Source organism: Buteo buteo, chromosome 17 (assembly GCF_964188355.1).
Source record: "Buteo buteo chromosome 17, bButBut1.hap1.1, whole genome shotgun sequence".
Taxonomy (NCBI): domain Eukaryota; kingdom Metazoa; phylum Chordata; class Aves; order Accipitriformes; family Accipitridae; genus Buteo; species Buteo buteo.
In genome coordinates this window covers 5,748,175-5,772,427 of record NC_134187.1, presented here as the reverse complement: position 1 = coordinate 5,772,427, position 24,253 = coordinate 5,748,175, and the positions used below count along the sequence as shown (strand labels likewise).

Here is a 24,253-nt window from a genome sequence, read left to right as displayed (position 1 = left end):
TTAGATACAAAAAACTCTTAAGTTAAAGCTCAGAAGAGGTTTGGTCGTTTGTTTTTTCTTTTATATCTCTGTGTTATTTTGCAGATGTTTCCTATTGCATTAGAGAAGAATCATTAGCAGTAGAGAAGTGGGGTTAATTGGTTGGTGAGGGAGGCAAAGAGAGGATTTTTTTTCTCCTGGTCTTGTCTTCGCCCATGTGCAGTGAGTTGCTCTGTGCCTCCTCTTACCTATTTGTAAAATGGCTGTAGAACAGATATCACTGTCATATGAACAAAAATCTAAAAGTCACATAGGTAACCTAGCTTTTCCAAAATAAAGATACCAACATTAAAAGCAACCCAAAAAGGGAGTGATTTGTATTAATGAAGAATGTTTCATTCATTCTTAGTAATCTTATCCCTTACTTTCTTGACTTGCTAAATCCCTTCAATAATCAGTGTTCCTTCTTGAAACTTACCCAACCTTGCAACTTTTCTTCATCCACCTTGCATTTCACTTTGAATCAGTCCTCCCTCTTGTCTTTTAGAAAAGCATCATCCACTCTGTCATTCTGAGAACAGAGATTTCTGTCTATTTTCATCATACCTTTATTGATTTTACTCACACTTGTTTTCACTCTTTTTGGTAAACTTACTTATCAGTTTGTGACTGATATTTGAGTTCACTTCCTTATAAATACATCACAAAAATGGAAGTGTTCTATTGTTTTTGAGGAATGAAGGTACTTTTCCATTTGTGTTTTGATGCTTTTTTGTTGTGTGTTTGGGGTGGTTTTTTGTTGGAAATTCATCAGTTGCACTTTAGCAATTGCACTTTAGCCTTAGATAGTCTTCCCCCTATTTCCATAAACACTGCAGAGAATACCTCTAATAATTAAAGAAATATGTACCCTTTTGCTGACCCTTTAGACTGCATGCTTGTGTGCTTGTGGAGAAATATCAAGGTCTATTCTTGAAGAAATCTGTGCTACCGTTTTTTAGGAGCTGAACCATCTGAATCCTGGTGATTGCAGATGCCAATCTGCAGCATGGTTTTCCTGAAGAAAATCAAGTTTTTTCTTTTTATCTTTGCTTTTTTGCCCTGAGCCCCTCCTTTCGAAGATTTTGGTGATGTTTCAGTGTCTCTTAAAATCAAACGTGTAGTGCTAACGCTTTCCTTTGTGGCTCCCAAAGGACAAAGAAAAATGCTGGAAACTCTGGTTTTCCTCCTCCCCACTGGCATCATTGACATTATCTTCTTCTGACTCCGCTGGTACCAGTAATGGATATCCTGGCTTTGTGCTCAGCCTTAGTAACTTAACACATGAGCAGTTTTAGTGGAGCTGCATTTAATTAGAAGATTGTACAGTTGAATTCCCAAAGCAGAGATCTCCTCGGGGCACGGGAAATTATTTGTCCTCTCCTAATGGATGTATATAGGTCCATGGCTTGGGCCTGTTGCCCATTTCCAGAGATTTTTGCAAAAGACCAAGTACTTCTGTCCCTTGACATGAATCTCGTTTCCACTATTTTTTCAGACTTCTTGCTCGTTCAATTGATAGTTTACTGGATTGACTCTCGACTGACTGTCTGCCAAAGCCTTTCTGGTTCATAACCGTTTTGAGAATGTGCAAGTTTTAATTGTGAAACATTGATAGGTAAAATATTTAAAAATTCACTGAATTTGACCAAACGTCCCCATAGACAATTGAAGTCTGACTGTAGCCAATAACTTGAGTTTCAAGAGGAGAATTAGAAATACGCCATGTATGATGAGATTCCTGGCATATTTTCTTGGTTTCCTACACATTCAGCAGGTGAAGTCTGGGTTCTCTAGATACATTAGGGACAAATAGCCTCCTAACATTTTCCATTGAAGATCAGACCTCTTTAAAAAAAATGCAAGAATCACGGAGTTCTGTGAGACACTACATGGCTGAAAGGTTTTGTTTTATTTATTTATTATTTATTTTTATTTTTCATAGACTGTGTTAGAAGTTTAGAAGTAGACTGTGGACCAAATTGCTAGTAGTACACCATGAAAATCTTCGATCTAGGAAATTTCTGCAAACAGCTTTTTCTATCTTGTTTCCTTTATCCCTGTCAAAACCTCTCTGCATCTTTCCTCAGTAAACTTCATGGCTTATACTCACCCCCTTCATGTCATCCATCCTGCAGTCTTGAGAGGTCAGTCCAGTCTCTGATGAGCCTAGGGAATCGGTCTCTGTTGCCTCCAGGATAGCTTTTTCAAAGAAATGCTTTCTCCCATACTGCCCTTAGGCTTAGGAGTAGCTTTCCTGAACAACTTCAAAGATATTTTCCATTGTTCTTCAAATTATCTGTGAAATGCCCTCATATTTTAGTGTATTCTAGTTTTGAGAAAAGATAGTATTTCCATGAAAGGTTATTTCAGAGCATCTCCACACAAGTCAAAGTGAATTTAATTGCATGAAAGATGACAGCATTTGCACGTTCGTATCCCAGTTGTGGACTCTATACCAGTTGCCAAGTTATCTATTCCAACATTTTAGAATTCAGCCTATCTTTTCATTATAGTTTAAAGCCCTCCCATTTTTTTATGCCAAGAACATACTTAAGAAATAAAATGCTTTAACTTTTCCAACAGTTGCAGTCAATTTGAAGGATCTAGTAAACATTACTGAAGCACAGCTAAGGGAAATCCCCTATGGCTAATAAAATTTTGGTAGTAATAGCAGATAAATTTTGAAGTTTTCATAATAGATTATCTAAACATCTCCAATGCAAAGCATAAACAAAGCAGGCCCAGAAGCTATTGTATAGTTTTTAAAGTATCTTCAGATTCTAGAGAGAATCTGAATAAATGTAACAATTGTTAAATTATTGATGTTCTGGCAGAAATGCTGCTAATTTTTTTCACTATTGTTGCCGATATTTCTGTTAAGAATTTCAGAGTACATTTTATGGTTTTTTTAATGTTAGTGACATCTTCCTACCTCCCAGTAGTTTGATTTTAACCATTTGCATAGTTTCAGTCCATTAAAACTGTCTTTTAGCAAGAGGAAGTGTAGTAATTTATCCTTACAGGGATGTTGTGACTCAAACACTCCCTTCTCTTCCTCTTGCTCAATCCAATGTAATTAAATAATAGATTTCATTTCATAACTTTGCAGTAGCAATAAAGAGGAAATTATGTTCAGAAGGCATGTTTATTTTTTTTCCCCAGCCTTTTCATGGTTTAAAAGTGATTCTTTCTCTTTGTGCTAAAGTAATGTGAAACAGCCTTTTCAAACTTATGTCCTTGGGAAATGAATGTTAATTAAAGAATGAACATGAAATAAGACTTAGGAAATCAGTGCCGTTTTTCAGACACAAATATCTGTTGTTCAGATTTTACATTTATGCTCCTTCATGTTGCTTTCCTTTCTCTGAGCAAGAGCTCCCTCCTGTTTTCTTTCATCTTCCCAAGAGAAAATCTGTCATGTTCATGCTATCATCTGTACAATTTACCTTGCATTTTTTGAAGCTCTGAGAATCAGAATTGATATAAATAAGAAAGAAAACACAGGAAACCAACACATATATACAAAAATTTGGAATTCCTTTCCTATTATTTTTACATGAAAGTGGGCCTACCTTGGACCGGGACTATTGTTTTCATAGATTTCCATCTATTTTTATCTTTATCTTGGATTAGAAGATTTGTGGAAGAAAGGTGATGTAGCTTCAGGATTTTGAAGCCATTTTGAAATAAACTGGAGAGAGATTTCTTGATAGAAGAGAAAAATTTCATAGAATTTCCTATTTTATTACACAGTCTGATTATACCTTGTCCCCATTGACATATTTTTCTCTACAATTAAATATTACAGAACAGACTGAGACAGTCTCTAGCGTCATAATGTATACTCCACGCATATATTGTGGTTGAAAAAAACATTAGAATCAAATATTTTTCACTTCTTTTTTTTCTATTATTGTTTTCTTTTTCTATTGATAATTTGGGTATGTCTTGCAAGTTGACACCTGCCTGTCAAAATTCTGCAGGCAGTATAATTTACCTTAAGCCCAGACATCCATATGGCCTGTCTGCTGTCCAAAACCATTTGAACCAGTAGTCATTTACACATATTGTGTGCCTCACTGTTTAATCTGAGCGATCCTGTAGCATTTAGTTGTAGTCACCATGCAAACTGAGAGGGCCCCACTTGGTCGACGTGCATTTGAGCAGATGAGGTAAAATCTTTTAAGTTGCAAAGTCTTCCATCACTAGCATAGTATTTCCAAGTATGAACATAATGGCATATGTCTTCAGGGCTCTGAATAATTGTAGAGCTTTCTAATGGAAGATGTTGCCATTTTGTATTTTTGATTGAACCTGAATCCTTTTTTTCTCTTTCTGTCTCCTAGTCTGAATTTTCAAAGCAATGTCTTGCTTATGTCCTTTGCGGGATTTAATTTTTTGAAGTATGTATTTGTCCTCTATTTTGAGGTGTTTGAAGAAAATTTTTTTATGACTTTGGGATCAGTTCAGTCAGAGGATCAAGGTCCTGTCTTCTCTATATTCGCTGCACTGATGGTTGCCTGCTCTTCGTAGTAATACTTGCTTTGCAGTTCTTTCATTAGCCTGGGGCTTGCTCTAAAAGCAGTTTATCTCTGTGCTTGTAATAGGTAAATATATGTCTTATTTTCCCTGTGACAAACAGTGAAGCCTGATTCCAATTTGCTGTCATATGGGAAGGAAGAGTATTTATTTAGTGTTCTGGTGAAACTAATATAAGACAGTGATTGTTTTCCTATGTGAGCAATGTAAGGATGCATGATTTAAACAAATGTTACTCTCTACAGCAATGGGAGAAAGAAACCTGTTTATATTAGATGGTCTCTCAATCAACAGAGAACAGGTTTTTTTCTGCTTGCATCATTGGAAACTGCGTAACAATAATCCTGAATGGTGGTTTCTTCTGGGATTTGAAACCAAAGGACAGGAAGCTGTGGTATAATGTAAACCTCTGCTGGTTTGCATGCCATAGTAATACTGGAGAAAGAAAAGAAATAGAAATAATCGATGGAGAGGACCTGAGTCTGAGTTAATAGACTAAATATTTGAAAATAATATTATCTTCACTACTTAAGAAAGGTAAATTCTAATTGCTTTTTGTTGTTTTACTAAAGGAAAAGTGAATGCATTTATTGCTGAAAAGATTGCACATTCTTATTTTTTCAAAGTAACATTTAGTACTAAAAAAGCATTCAAAGATGTAACTTAGATGGAAGTAATAGCTATAGCTGAGATTCTCAACTTGGAATTACTATAGCGATACTGCTGTAAAAGTGAAACAGCTCATTGTGAAAGTTTGAGTCCAAATGTAGTTAGTTCTATTATAATTTGGACTAGGTGACCTTTAAATGTCCCTTCCAACCCAAACTATTGTATGATTCTGTGATAATTTCCTCCAAAACATCAGGATTTATTCAGTTTAGATACAGGGAAATTTGCTGCCAGTGATTTACAGGGGGATGGCAGCATTTACTTCAGTGTCTAGAATATCCTGACAATCCTAGAACACGGACAGTCAGTAGAGGACCTCTGCACTCATCTTCTTCAGAAATACAGAGATGCGTTTGCAGAGGTTGGAGTGCTTTTAGCCATGAGAATTTTTCAGTTTCGTATTGGCTAATGAATCTTTCATATCTACAAAGTTCACACTTCACAAAGCTTTTTTTCACGGTCTCTTGCTCGTTCTGAAGAACACTACTCTATCATTTCCCCTTGAATGATATTTTTCAAGCTTATTTTTTCTCCCTTGTATAATAATAACTAGAGTAGAAGTTTCCAAGTTTGTTTTCTTGCTTGCCGTTATCATCACCAGCAGTGGGAGAGAGCATCAGCAGCGGCCATCTCCAGTGCTACACCAAATCTTGAATTAACATCTATGTAGCCACTGAATAATTTGACCATATTAAAACTGAATTCAATGAGTCTGAATACTTTTCTGCACTTAGAGACTTTATGGTTTTAATGTTGTTGGTATAATTTCACTTTGGTCAGTATTGCCTGCTATAAATGTCAGGTGTGCAATAGGGTTTCTTCTGTTTCATGGAGAGTAGAAGAATTACAGGTATAAAATGTTAGCCCAAAAAGTTGATTTTGGAATTAGAATTGAAAGAAGGAAAAATCAGAAAAAGTCATGCCTGAAGCTTAAGTTGAAATGTAGTTACTGTTCACAAACACATTAAATTCTTTTCCCTGCATGACAGAGGATGCAACAACAAGCTCTAATTTAAGAAGCTGAGCTTAAATTATTTATAAAGAAGATATTTTTAAAAAAATACTTTGATTTACAGCTCATCTTTTGCAAAATAGCAGTATTAATTTCATATTTACTTGGAATTTTTTTTTCCTGATTTAATCTCTTTAATATAATTTTAAAAAATCATGCCATTTCCAATTGATGCCAATCTTCACTTTCAGTAGCAGAGCCTGGGCTATTTGGCTTTAAGAATAAGGTATCATTTTTCTAAAAATTGTGCCTGTTTATATTTTAAACAAGAATGGTTCAGAGTATCAACAAATGTAGGGGTCAGCTATGATTATGCCTGCTAAAAATAAAAAATATAGAACAGAAGGATTCAGCTTCCCTTAATCCCAGTTTGTGGTGGGATTGCTGCTCTACTGCCTGCTGAACTGCAGGAGTTACTACACCATGCCCATTGAGCTGAACAAACATGCACAATCCCTTGTGGAAGTTGAATTATTCCACACATGAGAAAAGGTTTTCACCTCTTTTTTCCCCTCCCTTCTCCTATGGAGCAACACCTAAGTCTTTTAGACATTGCTAAAGAATGGAGTAGTGAGACCCATATGTCTTCATCAGCAACCTGGATGGGTGACACAGGTGATAATACTAAATTGGGGGATGGCTGACAAATGGCAGAGCTTCATTCCAGTGGGAGCTTGATAAACCTGAGGATCAGATAGACATAAATCTGGTAGGTGTCCACAACTGTGGCACGATAAGCCCACGTATCACTGTGTTTTGGGAATCTGCTGCTCTGGGATGTGTTGTGGCGTACAGTCTGAAGATGCCCTGGGTGGCCAAATACAGTCTGACATCTTCTGATGTTGTATTTATACATTTCCTTGGAAAGAAATGGTATATGCTTTAACTTAGAATTGTTTAGTCATGTTCGCTTTTATGACATTGGTCAGTAGAACACCTTCCTCTTCCAGCTGCAGTTTTTTTCCAAAGGTGTGTTTTCCTGTTAGCCCATTCCATTACACTAGCTGAGTCCATGTAGTTTTCTAAAGGCTGTGTACATTTTTCGGATTTTTTTTCTTTCTTTTGTGTGTTTAGAAGGATCTTGTTTGTAACATGAAGAATATTAGCTCAAGCGAGCTGCAGGGTGTTCTGCTCTTGGTGTTTTCTCTTCCTAAAAGTATTTACCTTCCTTTATTGCATTTCTTCTATTTGGATTATATTGTGTTGCTAAAAAACAAAAATAAAAACCAAAAGAAGGCTGCAACCTTTTCTGTAATCAGAAGTATGTGGATTGCCAGTAGAATGAAGAGAGATGATGATGTCCAGAATTCTATTAAATGTTCAATTTAAACAAATGGGAATAATAACAAGATGTCTTTGCATCATCATACTAATCTGTAGGGGTGTTTGATCACAGTGGTATGGTTAAAAACACGCAGGCTGAGATGGAGGACTGTGCTGGAGTTCGTAGGACTGGCTTTCACACAATTTCAGTGTGAAGGCAGCTGAGGAAAGGGCTGTTTTCTCCTTTGTTCGAACAGTCTGACTTCTGAAATTTAGATCAACTGCTTTGATGTCAGAGCCATCGTTCTGTATTGGACCTGTAGACGTACTCTTTTTGCTTTCAAAGAGAAAGGGTCCTTGTGTAACCTGCTTATTGCTGGACATGCTTTGGCAATAATTCTTCTCCAGCTACTAGTAACTGGCTGCAGACTCTCTGGATCCAGATCCAGCTGGTCGGGCTGGCTGAGCTGTGGAAACCAAAACCCATTGCCACCTGCTAGAAGGCAAGACGAAGCAGTCGGTCTTGCTTCAGAAACTAAGAGTAAATTTTTTTTTGGAGAAACAAATATAACAAGTTAGGTACTTGAAAACAAGTTTTCAGTAAATGCCAGGGACAGTGGGTTATGAACTGATGTTTTCTTATTCTCATGATCTTGATCGACTGAGCTTCACTGTATGTCTAAGCTAGAAAGTGCTCCTCTAAAGCCTCAGAATGGGACGCAGAGCTTTATCTTCTCAAGGTCACACATAATCACCTCGTGTTACATTAAACGGTCTTCAGTAAAAAATACTTAGATTCAAAACCGGATACCTAATAACAAGAAAATGAATTGTCTTTTAATCTGCAGATGAAAGTTTCAGGTTTTAGAGAGCTTGTGATGATTTAGTCATGCTGTTTAACCCTTGTGCGGTCATCCTAAATCATTACCTATTAGAGTACTCTAATGGACTCCATAATGTAATTATCCTCCCAGGATGTGCTAACTGTGTAAAGCACGTTCCTATGCTGACGAGTGGAAACAAATTCTGTATTTTTCCCGTGTCTGTTAGGATTAGAAGTTCAGGTGTCAGCAGTAGTAGTATGTGAGATATTATATGGAAAGATTTAAGTGAAAACCAAAGTTTAATTGCTTTCAGAAAAGTATTGGGATGCTCTGTTTAGAAGACATTTATGGCACTATATCTAAATTCAGAATATTCTATTGGTATTTTTATAGTTGAACACTTTTGTTCTAGAAAAGATGAAAAAATAGGACATTTTTATGCATATATAATAACAAAACAACCCTCCTGCCTCAGAAAAAAATTCGGCCAGGTGAACTATGATCTAATTTTCCTCTATAATAAAAACAAAATCATAGCTCCTGAAGCATTATTCTTGGCTGCCAGCAGTTTCAAAGCATGCAGACATTACCATTTTGACTCTGTCCTGCCGTTTAACTGGAAGGATTATGTCACAACATAGTATGTTTGTTTTCCAGCTTTTTGTCTGTTTGTCCGTCAAGACGTTTTTGTAGAAGAAGTATCGGTGATTGTTGACTTTGGAGGTAGTGGAAGAAAAAATAATTATGAAAAAAAAAAAAAAAGCAGACAGTACCATTGAAGTAACTGTGCTCCTGTCATAGGAGAATGAATACTCCTTTCAACAAATCTATAATTTGCAGAAGTTGCAAAAAGAAAATAGCCGTAAGGTGACTGTTAACATACTTCAGTTCATCCTGCCAAGAAAGTTAACTTCATAAAGTCATTAAACCAGTGATTACATTTTAAAATATTATTCCCCAGCCATTTCTTCTTAGACTTTAAAATATAGTTACTGTATATACTACCTTCTTTGTAATGTGAAAAATTGTAAAATACACTTATTTTTCATAAACTCCTAATTATTAACAGAGCTATTTGCGCTCCTATAGTTAAAGTCATTTCAACACTTCCGTTATTTAAACTTCACTTTTAGGGGTTCATAATTTGGCTGTAATAAAAAATACGTTCAGACTCAGAGGTCTCAAATATTGTTTGCTAGCATTAGGAAATTTAGCCTGTTTTTCTTTAAGAAGCTAAGTAATTTGGATTGTTTGCTGTTTTGCAGTATAATCCAAAATATTTTGTAATGTGGACTAAATAATTTCAATAATTAAAAAAATTAGGAAAAGCCAGTGAGTACGTTGGAACTGCTGCTGCCCCAAATTCTGTGGCCGACACTGAATATAGCTGAGGCTCAGGGAAAGGAGATGGTGGGAAATTCTTGCCACATCTCCACTGTTGCTATATAATAACCTCATATATGAAAAGCTATTGCAGCATTTATATCACACCTATCATCTGGAGTCATAGGCAGTAGACGCACTGCTTACAGAGTAAGAACCCCCAGTACTTCCATTGCAGCGAAAGGAGAAAGACCTCCTGACTTCAAGGTTGCATAGCTGAAAATTGCTTTTCTGGAATGATAAATGCTCGGGTGCTCGGAGATGGATCGTTTCTTTGGTACGGCTTCCTGAAATCCCCCTTCATCATGTAACGCAGCCACGGTAATGACTCAACAAGGCCTTCAGCTCCGGAAATTAAGGAATCGGGGCTTATTGCATATTAATGGCAACTCTGGGACAGTCAAATAAGACAGTTTGTTATAATACTAATTATAGCAAAGCACTCATGTTGTGGTTTGAATGAGTCAATTATGTGTGTGTTAAAACTATAAATACATCCTCCCCCCAACCTAGGCTGTGTGGTACGTAATTTTTTTTTAATTGCTTGGATACATATTTACCTGAGCATATCCTGGTTTCCCAGGTAAATATGTGTACCAATGCAGAACTCATTATGGTCTGTTTGGATAAATAATCCATATTTTATAACTGTACAGGAAGTAATTATTTTCGTATTTTGCTTTCTTTAAGCCAAAGAAATTAAATGCCGTGTGTTCATTCCTTAAAATAAAATAGATGCAAAAGTCAAGGCAATACGAGAATAAAGTTTTCATTGTTTTGGTAGAAACTGAGAATATTATTCCAGATTTTGATCTTGTGTTTAGCCCAGAATAACTCCATTAAAGTAAACAGTGTTATTCAGGATTTACTTAGATGCAAATGGGACGTGAATTTGGCCCCCTTGCCTTACTCTCCCTTACTTCATTGGGAGGTTCCTGTAAGCAGCTGGCACACAATCTTTGCTTTAAATGACATTGTCACATGTTTATCATTTGGAAAAATAAGGTATTTCAGCTACATGCAGAAATTAACATATCTGAATTTTATGGTAAGAAAATTAATGTCTTCTAGAATCATAGAATGGGGTGGGTCGGAAGGGACCTTAAAGATTACAGTTACGGTCCTGTAGGCGTTAGGGAACCAGAGCATACTTGCACGACGGATATTTCTGCCATTGTTTTATATGATATTTGGAAAAGCAGTGTTGTGTTACCACCGTGCTAAGGTCAGGTTTTGTAACACTTTTAAGCTTAGTGGGGCCAAAGTCAGCCTTGGCATAAATCCACTAACTGCAGTAGATTTACACCAGAGATGAATATTGGCTCGTTCTTGGTAAATTTATTTTTATCCAGCTCTTTATATTTTATGTTAGAAATATAAGTAGCTTGCGTGCCCTCAAACTAATCAGAATAAGAAACAGTTTTGCTTATGCCAAAAAATAGAACTATCGTTTTTCACATTCTTACATTTTTCAAGTAAGATTATATTACTGTGACTTCTGAATTCCTGAAATCTCTCTGGTCTCTGTGACTGCAAGGCCAAGAGAGGGTTTCAAGGGGAAAATCTGAAACTCTTCGTGCAGTATGTTTTGTGTTGTGCATACGAGATACAGTTAACGTTTTATATGCATGTGATTAGTGTGGAAAAAAATTAATGCAGTCCAGTATTATGATTTATGGACTGAATCTTTTGCCCAGTGAACACTTGCCAAAATGAAAATCTTTCCCCCCCCCTCCTCCTTTGGATATTAGAAACAGCTACTGTTTTTGTTGATCTTTTTAACTTCTGAATAGGCCTATTTCAAGTCATAGCAGCATGGGAGCTCAGATTAATAATATACTTATTCAGCCAGTGATACTGAGTGAAACCATTGCTAGTGTGAGTATGAAGGATAGGATTTCTTTAAATTATTTTCAGGTGCATTAATGCATTTCTGAAAGAAGAATATAGAGATATTTGAAAATAAATTAAATTTCTGTTTATCGATTGTTACAGGTGCGTATGAGTTTTAATATCAAGAATTTTTTAAGGCGTCTCTCCTTTTGATAAGTTCTGTACTGTGCGCACTGTCAGTCCATCCATCAGATGGTCAACAAGGATAACAGCAAAGAGATTATGATTAAATCTTGCCTTTTGAACAATATTTTTGAATTTAGAAGAAAAGGCATCTTCCATGCTGTGAAGCATCCTTTCTATCCCACCTACTCTACAGCTTCATCTTAAGCCAGAACCAAAGGCTAGCGAGGTGAAAGGAGCAAATCCCACAGAATTCTCGTCTGCATTTGAGGTAGACCTCCTTAGCCCAGTAGTTTGATAAGCATCAGCTTGATAAGGATCAGCTTGTACTGGTTTTGATATGATCTCTTTGTGTATAAATTAGCCCAGTTTCCTGCACCTACCGAAGGTGAATCCAAGGCTGATGTGCTTAGTCCCTTACAAAGAGATTTTTTTCTTTACAGCACAGTTTGAGGAGTTTGGGGCCTTTAGAGGCACTGTCCCGATGGAGGCGAGGACAGATCTTTGCTTCACGCTCCTTTGGCCACCTCTTATCAATTTTTTGCCATTCATTGCTCAATCCCATCTTTACCTCTATCATGTCTGAATGGCCTGGCCGGCTCAATTAAGGTTTTTCCAATTACCTTATTTATAGAGTCAGTGTTTCTTATCAATTTATTTTCTTTCTCTCAAATGAAATAAGAGTATGCCTAAAAAAGTTCTTCATGTGAGTCTGGTTTGTACTAATGATAAGTCAAGTAGGCGTAGAGTTTCTTTCAAAAAATACTTAGGTAAGCTGTTTAAAATTAATATTTGTTGTTCTAAAAAATTGTGAGAGGGATCAGCCGCCCTTCCACAGTTGCAGATAAAGTGCTATGGCAAGAATTTGGCATTTTTACATTGCCTGAGAGAATTATATGTTCATTTTCTGGGCTAATGTGGTGCAAGAAAAGAAAAAAAAAAAGGGGGATGTAGTGCTTTTTAAAAGCAATCCCTTTAAACATAAACAAAAAAGCTTTTGCTTGAGATTTGTCAAAAGTCTTTCAGTCTTTTCATAAAATTGTTATTCACTTCTTGGCTAACAAGAGCCGAGTGACACCTTTGAGAGTCCCAGCTTGTGTTTTAGTGCATAGCTTGTATTTTGCTATGCGCTACCATGCAAAATATTATCTGAACTTATTTAAAACAAACCCTAGTGAATAAATTTTTTAACACAGAAACAGCCGTCCTAATTTATTCATTGATTTTAGTTGCAGCAAGCAGCTGAAGTTTCTCAGCTGAGAGGAGCTCGAGTCATCTCTGCTGAAGATCTCCTGTTCTTAATGCGCAAAGATAAGGTATCGTAATGAGACAAAAATTTCTTACTTTACATAGTAAGCTGCTTACCGTGTTGTAAAGTGCTTGTTTATGCTATGTGAAAGGAGACCATCATCACGAAAAGCTTTATTTAAAAGTATAGCTGCTCTGCAATTGTATCGTGTTGGACACGGTACAATATTTACATAACATTTTAATTAATTCTCATTTTTTCCTGTAACTTCAATTATCAGTAGATTTTTTTCACTAAGCTTTAGGTTGGGTAATATGCCTTAGACCTTAAACCAATTTGTTAATAAAGGTGTAAATATTGATATTTATAACTCTTTTATTAAAAATCAGTCATTCTAATTTCCTCATAGTTATGCAGGGTGTAGATGTGACATTTTACAGTGTCACCATTACATTTTTATCATCTAGGATGTCATTAAATCCTGACTTGATTTTACTTTATAATATATTTCCTGTACTGTATGTCACTAAAATTTCTCTGGATAGTAAGGAGAGCAGGTCAATAATTTAAAAAAAAAAAATTTCCATGCAAAGATTGAGTTCATTTTCTTTCTTCAAATTTCAAAATTATTAAAAAATTATTGTCAACTGTTTTAATCAACATTATTTATTCTTCGTCTCCTTTTCTTCCTTTGTTCCCCCCTTTCTCTCCTCCTTTTCTCTCCCCTTTGTTTTTCTTTCCTCATTTGATAGTTAAAACCTAGTGACCAAAACAATATCAAAATTTAAAAAACACTAAAACATGAAAACTAATTGCAGTTTCTTTATTGGATATGATCGTAAGGCTATACTGAAAACATTGGTTAATATGGATGTCAAAGTTCATGGTAATATGCATTTGTAGGTTTCAATTTCCAAACTAAGCAAAGATTTTGGAGTGCCCTAAAAGAAACCTGATTTCTGAATTTCTGCTTTCTGAAAGTCAAACCCATACCTGTCTCACAGTTGGCAAGCATCGTACCAAGGAGCTCAAATAAATAATTTTAAATGTGGAATTGGTACTGACCTTGATGTACTTTCTATGTATGGATTTTCAGCAGAATCAAAAATTATGAACATTATAAAAATCATATTTACTGAGTAATGTATTACTCATTCTTATGTTTGTGTCTTACAAAGTTAGTCTAAATAAAAAATAACTGTATAATACTAATTAATATAAATGTATTTTTTCTCTTAGAAGAAGCTTAGAAGGCTACTTAAATACATGTTTTTTCGAGACTACAAATCTAAAATTGTCAAAGGAATAGAAGAAGATGACCTCCTTGAAGGTAGAGAAAAAATTACTTAATATGGGGGAAGCTCGGTATTTTTGTAAATGTGCTGAACAGCTCAATGCAAGGTATTAATGTCTTCCTTAATATTTAAAGACACAAAAATATTGTCTTCAAGTAATTTGGTTTAAAATCTCTGCTTTTCCATCTGAAGTACTTCTAAAGTAAGTATTTGCATCTACCGTTCAGATGGTAAGTATCACTGCTTAATGTCAGAACTCTGTTGAAGTAAGAAACTGGTGCTGATTAAAGGGCTAATTGATTTCAGCATGTGTAATTTAAATGCGGCAGCTACCGTGTGCAATTGAATGGACGTTTGTTAAATTATTATCAAAGGGTTTTGACATGTTTTACAAAAAAAATCCCATAATCTGAAGTCGTTGAATACTAATATATGTCCTGGGTTTGTTTTCAGTGTGGTTTAACATTTTATATTTTGAATCTGTAATTTAAAGAATGGGAAACACTTTTGTTTCCCCATTCTGTGAGGATTTTATAACAGATTTTATAACCAATGCATTTAAAGGAAAAGCTCTTCAAATTAAAAAATATATTAATTTATGCCATATAATTTGCTGGTATAAAGTTTTGTTGATTTATATTAACAGAAGAATTAGCATTTCCTTTGTAAAAAGTTAAGTTGAAACTTATCACAGCAAATCTAAACCTTGCCGTATTTTTATAACATCTAGCAATGTCCATACGCAACTTTTGTATTTAACTTATTTCCTTTCTCAGAGCTTTTTATTTTTATTTTTTTCCCCTTACAATTAATTCCTTGTGTTTGGTTCCTCTGAGCATCCACACTGATGTTAGGTAAACATTGTACTTCTTGCATTGACTTAGTCAATCTGTGGATAAATTTTTGTCAACTCATTTGAGATTTAATTTGCCTGTGGCATTTTCTTTTCACCACACGTGAAAGTATATTGTTTCATGCAAGCAATCTGGCAGTGTAGTTTCCTACCTGACAGCTTTAGGTTTTTTAATACTGAAGTCAGTGTCACTATTTAAAACAAATAAACAATTTTCATAAGCCATTTAGATGCTCATGAAATGCTTCCTAAACACAGTTCATCTGGGATTAAAGATTGCATTTTCTGGCATGCTTTGGTAATTGAAGCCATTAATTCTGTTTTGTGTAGCTAATGTCTTTATTACTGCTATTCTGTTTAGAACAACAGAGATCACCTTGCCAGGGTTCTCCAGGTTTTACTGGAGAGCAGTGCCGTAGAGCTGCATCTTAGTGCTTGTGTTATGGTTTGCTTTAGGCAGTAGGTAACGAGGATGTTCTACGCGCTTTTGGGAAAGAGCATTTCTTCTACATATTCTGTTCTGTGAGTGAGGGGTTTTGTACATCCAAAGAAGGGTGGTTTCTTCTACAGCTCTGTCCACTGTGGATCCTTCAGTGAGAAATAATGATATATGAGCAGTCGACTAGGTTTCTCTAGATTCCTAGTAACCACTAGGTTGTACTAGAAAATGCTAAAGGTGATTTTTTCCTACGGTGCTGCTGCAGCATAGCAGTGACATCACCTCGGTCAGGTAGCACAACTTGTGTATGGGGAGGACAGTAAGAACAGGACTTTTCTGCACAGTGCATCTGATTCTAAAACACGTCCCTTCTAGGGACATTGGTTGGTGTTTGGAGAAGCCAAATAACTTAAGTTTGTTGTTCTTTGCTTACCTTTGTGAAGACAAATTCAACAGTAATAACACGAACAAACGGCAGAAGCTTGCTCAGGACTTTCTCAACTCCATTGACCAGACTGGAGAGCTCTTAGCCATGTTTGAAGATGATGAGATTGATGATGTCAAGCAAGAGCGAATGGAGGTAATTCTTTTCTTTTACGGATACCCAGCTCTAGCAGAGAAAACTGTGAAGTATTTCATACACCATGCTAGTCCGATGCCTTTTTTGTGCTGCATATATCATTGTTACATGTTTCTATCCTTTTGCCCAGTTGGTCTAAAGGAACCCTATTTCCATATTTTTCCTATTCACTCAAATGTTTCCTGATATCTAAGCATGCATGTTGAGAAGGAAGATTACAAACGGGTAGTTATGGATCTTTCTGTCTGCCAGGTATTTGCATTTCCTTCCTGTAGAAAGCAGATTGTATTTATAAACATTTCACATGCATTTTTCACAATCTTTTTTTTTTCTTTTTCATTATTCCTCTCATTAGAAAATCGTTTCAATAGCATTTGAGGAGTCTTTTTATATAACACAGCTTACAGATAAAATACTCTGTGCAAACATGCTTCAGTATATGCTCTTCTCTCCATCCTGCATTCAAGTCCTGTTTTCTGATCTATGTACATATGAAAAATTACGTCTACATTACAGAATGCAGTAACATATCACTCTGAAAAAGCTAGCCTGGGATCAAGAAGCAGTGTAGCCGTGTTGGCATGGAAGACTTGTGGAGCGATAGTTTTGATACCAACTGGTTTTGATACCAGTTTTACTTGGTTTTACTGAGATTTAGCTGTACTGGCACAAGATACTACATCATAGCAAGTACTTCTTGTAGATCTTATCAACCCCATGGCCTCTCTATCAGTAGAGCATCTTCTTGAATGTCATTTACTCTGAAGTATTTATAAGATCCAAAGGCTGTATCTGTACTAAACTAGGCCAGGGCCAGTTCTCTGGCCTGAAGGCAGGTGACGTGGCCTGGCTTGGGCCCCTATAGCTAAATTTTTGGTAAGTGGACAGGGCTACCCTGTCTTTTCAGTAGCCCTGTCTGTAGCAAATCTGGAGAACAGTCCATGGCCCCTGTTCACGCTCAGTTCCTCCTCACGTCTTGTGTGGGCAACTGGATGTCAAGGGCAAAATGGTGCCAGGAGCACACTCACAATTCCACACTAGTGTTTGGGCCAATTTCCATCCTTTTTAGTCAGTAGTGTAGTGTATGTGGCTGTTTGAAACTTGCTATTTTTAGAGTGCTTTTTCTACCCTTTCAGTGGTAGAAGCTGGTTACTTTGGTCTGATTTTTTTTTCTATGCTGAAGTGGCTGATGCATTCAGTAATATTTGTGTATTTAATATTTGACTACTAGGGCCTCATTTCACGGTCAGGATTTCATGGAAAATTCTAAGAAATAACCTGATTTTTATCCTACCCTAGTTGTAAGTCTCATTTTTTCTTCTTAATGGAGCCTCTTTTCAGAACTGGCACTTTCCCAGCCCTGTTTCCCCTTCCTTATTCCCATTACAATTACTCAAAATCCAGTCAAGGATCCCGTCTCTCTAAGAATTTGGCTAGGAACAAGTCCGATTTCTCCCCAGCTGAGAATCAGTGTCATAGAACAGTTGTTTTGGAACTGATAGTTTCTTTTCTTTTCTTTCTTATTTATTTATGCAAAATGTTATGTTTTGCATAAAGACGGGCAAATCCTTTGAGCTTGTACGCACAAAAATACATAACATTACTGTTCTGAATGAATGGGTTATGTGCTTGACTTTACATTATCTTCTGTCATTCCAGTATAATATTTTTTTCCGTCTAAAAAACTACAGAAGTTGCTAGAAGTATGAAGTTCCCTGTCCTAGGCAAGGACAAATTTGACTCTATGTTTGTCTGTCAAGGAATGTGTTCCTGTAATCAAATATTTATCTTTCATCTGACTACATGTTTTGTTTTTTCTCACTAGACTATAATTTATGAACTGTAGTGTGTGTGTATGTGCATAAAGTAATTCTTCTCTCTATTGCTCTACTTTGTTACATTTTGTGAACTCTTGATCTGTTTCCATGTTAAAAAAAAAAAGACAAAAATCAAGATCTACGTATTTTAGAATAGATCCATGAATTACATACAGGTATGAAGCCAGTACTATGTATTTTCTTTCTTACTAGTTTTTAAAACTAATGACAAAACATGAAAGATTGCTTGAGACATGCTGTTCAAAATGTTTAACATATTTTTGGCTTTGTTTTGTTTGGGATTTTGTTGTCACTTTGAGGTGGGTGGAAAGGAATCAAAGATAGTAGGAAATATGATCCATTCCTAAAGGAAGAGTTGTTAGTGGATGGGCTAATCTCATGTATCACATTTTCTTTGTGCAGTAGATTGTTTAATCCATGCTAAGTTTTGGAGGAAATCCAATAGACACTTTAAAAATTCTAACAGAGTTCTTTAAGGAATTAGTGTACTTAAATCATGAGCTGTGATCTAAAGGCAGTGTTCCTTTTAGGTATCAATTACCTCAGAAATGTGTGGTTATCTTGGTTTGGACAACTGTAAATGATTTCAGTTCCACTTTGCCTTGGGCCAAAATCATGCTAAGTTGTCCAGAGCAGATGATAAACATATATTTCTGATGTCATTATGGGCTAAACAGGATATGATTGTTTAGCAGTATGGTTTCAGTTATGATACAAAAAGCAAATATTGTTTATACTCATTTCTTTTAAAACATTTTGTAAAATTAGAGCTAAAACTTCATGAGATTGCTTGCTGTTGTGAGGTCTATTCTGTATTTGTACCATGGAGGAGTAAGCAAAGCTCCAAGCCACTTTCAGACATTACTAAAGGAGAACAAACAATTCTACAGTTTTGACTGAAAAACACCCACTAATGCTGCCATTAAAAAGAAAGGACATTCTTCTAGGGTTGTATATAGAACTTATTGGTGTATTCTGTGGTTTTAATTTGAAACAAAGGAACTATCTCTGAAACAGTAATAATAGCAATGTGCAAAAGAAAGTGGAATACTCTTAAAATACAGAACAAAATTAAGAACAAAATTCACAGTACTTTGTCATAATACGTGATTATGTTGTCAATACATTGTGATCATAACTTATTATAAAAACTTCAATAATAGCAATAAATAGTGGCAAACCAGTCAATTGTAGTGGCAGAATCAAACCAAAATAAAAACTGGAGTAGCACTTCTGCCTCACTTCATTACATTTGGTGTTTTGCCCTTCTAAGACAGCAGCAAAACACCAGTGAAACACTGCTCCTCAGAGTAAGAACAGTTATAGATGTAATAAACTATTCTGGTTCATAGATGGAATTGAACTGTGCACGTGAAGGAGAGCTATCCTTATCGTAGAAGTTGTCTTCATAGCAGGTGACACTCTCTTGAGAATAAAATCTGACGGTGATCTCCCTAACACCGCTTTTTTATTGTACAGGTTAGGCTCTGGAATAACCAGAGCTGGTGGCACTCAGGAATTCAATTTCCCTCCTATTCCCTGTTCTATGACAGGATCTATAAGAAATAAAACCTTTGCAAGTGGATTGCAATTTGGCTTTCCTCTGTCTCTTAAAAATCTTTTAGAGGGGAGAGTTGGGATTTCTGTGGGATATGACTGAATCGGTGTGGGGAGAAGTTGCATGCGCATTTAAAATCTTGGCACTTTTCCTTATTTTGCAGTTTGGATAGAGGTGCAGTTTTGGGTGTTTGTGTCCTTATGTTGCTACTCTGAAACTCTCAGGTCACCGGCCCATAGTAAAACTAGCTGCAGGTTTGGTTGTGATTTTGTGAATAGTAATGGCAATTCTGCTAAATTTTTCTATATCAGAACCACTATCAAATTCTTCTTGTCTTTTTATTAAGATCGAGTACAGCTGTGTTAAAACGTCACTGCAAAGCTGACTTCTGTCTCATTCTGTAAATACCCGTTTTTTATCATTTGATTTATAGTTCCACCTCCCCTACCAGGAAAAAGTCTTCCCATCAGAAATCTGAACTGACATACAAAGGAACGCATAGAGCATCACACTGTGAATACTCTGTTTCACTGTTGTTCCCCTGGGATTAAGAGAAACACCATTCATCCGTCACTCCGACTGCTAGTTTAGGGATATATTTCCAACACTCGGGTGTTATATGGCAATAATTCAGTTGCAGTAGCTACCATAATGCTTTCATAGTACATTGCAAGTTTGAATAAACAGTGGAGGGAAGATAGCTTCCCTAGAAGAATACACTACTTTGAAAGCAGGCTAGGTGCCAGCAAAAGGTTAAAACTAAGTTACATCCCTACAGAAGGGGATCGGCAGAAGCTTGTGGTTCTTTAAGGTGCATTGTCCTATGAATCACATTCGGTATTTAAAAACTCCAGGTACTTATTGTTGTTCTAGGAAGTTCATTGGGGATGTGGTTTTTCCTCTACTGTTCATTAATATGCTTCTGTACCAAGGTCACAGAAACGCAATGGGCCCTGTGCAAAATACAGTAGATTGCAATAAAGTGTAGGTGTGTTTGGAATATACCCTTTGTTCACATTTAATTTTGTCTGTGTTCAGATACAATGAATTTGTGTCCGTGAAACACACCTAAACACTCCCAGATGCACCTCGGGATACAAGGAATCATGTTCTGCAAGTTCACTCGGTTTCAATCATAGCAGTAAGATATACTTGGTATATCGTAGTAAACTAGACCGTGACCAAGAAGATTGCCTCCGACTGGAATATGATCATCAACTTTTGAGTGGTCACGCTTTGACCTGAGCCAGGTAGCGTTGTCCCAAACAATTCCCGGGCACAGTTTGGGATTCAGTCTGGGCCAGGAGCATTCTCCATGGCACGGTTTGGATGTGGCTGCTCTTTTTGGGAGGCTCAGAGGGCAGGAGCACGGACACAGGTTGCTCCAGCCCTCGGAGCTAGGGCATGGACCTGGCATCTTTTAGTTGAGACAGCTAAAATTCAGTGAGATAATTCAGAAAAAAACCTACGAGCTCTTCTGTTAAGGGAGGATCCGAAAGATGGTGTTGAAGTACTCAAATTCATTGTGCTAATGCAGAAAAGATGTACAAAGAAAATAAGCAGGAAATGATTTAGAAAGAGCTCTGAGACCTTTTAGTACTACCGTGCTCATTTCACTGGTGAAAATTATGCCAGTCTAAGTGCTCTGTGGGGTCATTACTCTTTAGGGAGTATCTGTTCATGCAGGGTGTATCAATAACAAACTGGAATTTGATTTAAAGCCCATATGGAAAGCTTAGTGCTATAGTACAGACAACACATACTTAATAGAAACTGCATGCCAGAAGACAAACTAAGAAAGTTTTATGTTACTAAACATCAGGGCATTGTTTCTTGGAGCACATCTTTTTGGCTATATAATTTTTATGATAAACTTATTTTTCTTCAGAAAGAATTATTTTCAACTTTCTTAGCAATTTCAGATTCTTGTTGACAGAATCTATATTTCGGGACAGAATCTTTGCATTTAGTTGAGCAGTGACTTCTGTTATCCCACAATATTGTGCCCAAACCTAATAATTTATTAATTTTTAGAATCACAGTTTATAAGTACTAGCCCTTCTTTGATTTTAACAGATTTGATTTTAGCGGAAAGAATGCATCTTGGGGTAAGATTCGACTACAGATGAAAATGTTTACATTTGGTTTGGGTTTTTGCATGTGAGCTGAGTGTCTCATCTCCCACTTTAATTACTGGAGAACCAGGCAGTATAAATAGTGGAGTTTAGAAAGCTATTCAGCTGATCAAATGTTTGTGTCTTCGTTACAGTGAGCTACACAGCTCTGTAGGCTCCTCTGGATGTATTTATCTTGCAGGGAATTTCTCTGTGTTGTCAGTGACCATTCTGCTTCTATCCCGGCCATATGTGGGGAGTGGAGGCTGAAAGATGAAGATAAAAAGTATTAGAAGTGGAAAAGGCTTGAGTTTTGGGGAACTAGTAAAGGAATGGAGTATACATGCCTACAAGTACGTATGGTTGCTCGGGTTCACTTGGGAATAGGAGTGTAATCCCTGTTGCATTTTTGTTCTGTCTTTAAAAAATACTCTCACAGATCTATCATCTGTCACAGATCTATCTGTTCATCACAGATCTATCTATTCATTTATCTTGTGCTGGTCCCCGTATAGAATTGCAGCTTTCTAATATTATATCATTTACACCAGCAACTCAAGTTATAGCCTTAAATTTTAAGACGTTAAGTTTTGGAAAAACAGGGGGTAGAAAATAAGGTTTCTTAATTCTTTACTCAACATTGTCAAATTTGGGCAAAGGGATCCCAGTGATGGGACACAGCAGGACAAGCCATACCATTAAATACCTTATGATATATTCTTCTATGGACTAAATAATTGCAGCCCTAAGTGTACACCAGTATCATCCTCACCTGTGTGTCCAGGCCAAATGAGAGGAGGTTGTCTTGAATTTGAAAAGGGACTTATAATGGCTAAGTAACGTACTCAAATACAGAAAAGTTCCTGCCCAAGGACAGTAGATTCCTGGGACAGTGATGAATAAACCCCAGGAGCTCCATTTCCCACTCAGTTAAGCTGCTTTGAGAGCTCGGTGCATTGCTACCACAATTTGGGCTGAATTTTACTTAACAGTACCTGCCTAAAAGTTTAAACATCCCAGTAACTTAGGCCACCTTCTGTACTCAGAAATGAGCAACAATCCATGGGCAAGTTAATTTCTTAGATGAAAGAGAAAAATGCTTTTTTTTGCCCCTTTTTTTTTTCCCCCCCAAAAAACGTTTAAGTCACATTTGCATGTAATTCATCAGATGTTAGGAAAAGTACTTCTGGTGCCTCCGGGGTCATTCTTTTGGGAGACTGAAGTTCTGTGTATGCAGTGGGACCTCGATGATATGAAAAAAAGAGTGTAATGATGATCTCTAATAGACTATAAGGTCAACACCAGCTCCCTATACACCGTCTACTTCTTTTGATGTACATACACGCAAAGATTAAAAAGATCGTAGATGGAACATCAATCAAGAAAAAAACCCTTTATTCTCTAGGCAGTGGTTTTTTTCGATATAGCAAAACATACCTTACTGAAGTTAGGAATGCAAATATAGAAGGAAGTAATTTCACTGCATCAGTCCAGTGTTTCCAGATGAGTGCAAACACAGCACAACTAGTAGCGTCTCAACTGTAAATTAGCTGTCTAGGCATCAAGGTGTTTGTAACCATTATTCGGTATAAAAATAAGCCTGCCTGGTATTAATGGTTTCTCTGATTACACATTGCTTGGGAATGTTTGGGATACTGGGAAAACACTAGTTCTCTTGGGTAATGGTTGAATTGGTTAAAAGTAAACAGAAAATAAACAGAAACAGTTTTTCATTATTATCTATATGTCTGTAAATATTGTGTCATTCTCATCGGAATGGGAAAAATCTATCAAGTGGAAAAAACTTCTTGTTGTAGCCAGTAATATCAACAGACTTCTTACGCCACTACAAATCCGAGATTATTAGGGTTTTCTCATTTTGGGGTTGATTGCTATGGTTACATAAAGCATGCTATTTGTTTGGGTCTTCAGTCCTGGTAAAATATTGTTGGTTTTAGAGCATTTTAGTGAACGTTGCTCATACTGCAAATTTAGGTGGTTTTGCTGGGAGGACCAGGTGTTATTTGCTTTTCTGTCTTTTAGTTCTTTGAGTATTTTTTTGCCACTGTTTACTTTCTCTGAGGAAGAGGAAGATTCTGGGCTGTCATATTTTGTATTTTTGATGCCCACATGACTGTGTTTCAACTTAACTTTTGGAAGGAAACTTTATATATTATTTATATCTATAATTAAATGTAGACACACATACATATAAACAGTATTTCCACGGAGCATTTGATTAGGAGCCAAATATAAGACTAAAGAAACATTCTCCTTCTAAGTGTATTTTAATAGCATGTTTATTTGTGATCCTGTGTTTAACATGTTTGTTGCTTAGATATACTAGTCACCACATATTGGTACTCACAACACGGTTATTGTTTATGAAAACTTTGGAGAACTGGGAACAAGGAATGAATCTGACGTGTCACAAAAGTCCCATTGGTAGTAGGTTATTGTAATGCTGTCATACTTTAAAGTAATTAAACCAGTGCTGATAATGATTTCTATTTCTGAAGTCATGTGGAGATGGAATAAGGCAAATCTTTTCTGCAAGACAGGATGTAAGTCAGATGCTTTGGGGGGGTGGAAAATTACTT

The 24,253-nt window shown here is 36.4% G+C and overlaps 1 protein-coding gene across 1 annotated transcript in view; it reads left to right on the top strand.

Moving 5' to 3' along the window:
- SUPT3H (SPT3 homolog, SAGA and STAGA complex component) overlaps positions 1-24,253 on the top strand; it is a 280,364-nt gene that overhangs the window by 176,319 nt on the left and 79,792 nt on the right. The window contains 3 exon segments of the mRNA XM_075048980.1: positions 12,957-13,043; positions 14,216-14,306; positions 16,007-16,143. Coding sequence (XP_074905081.1) covers positions 12,957-13,043; positions 14,216-14,306; positions 16,007-16,143 — 315 coding nt within the window.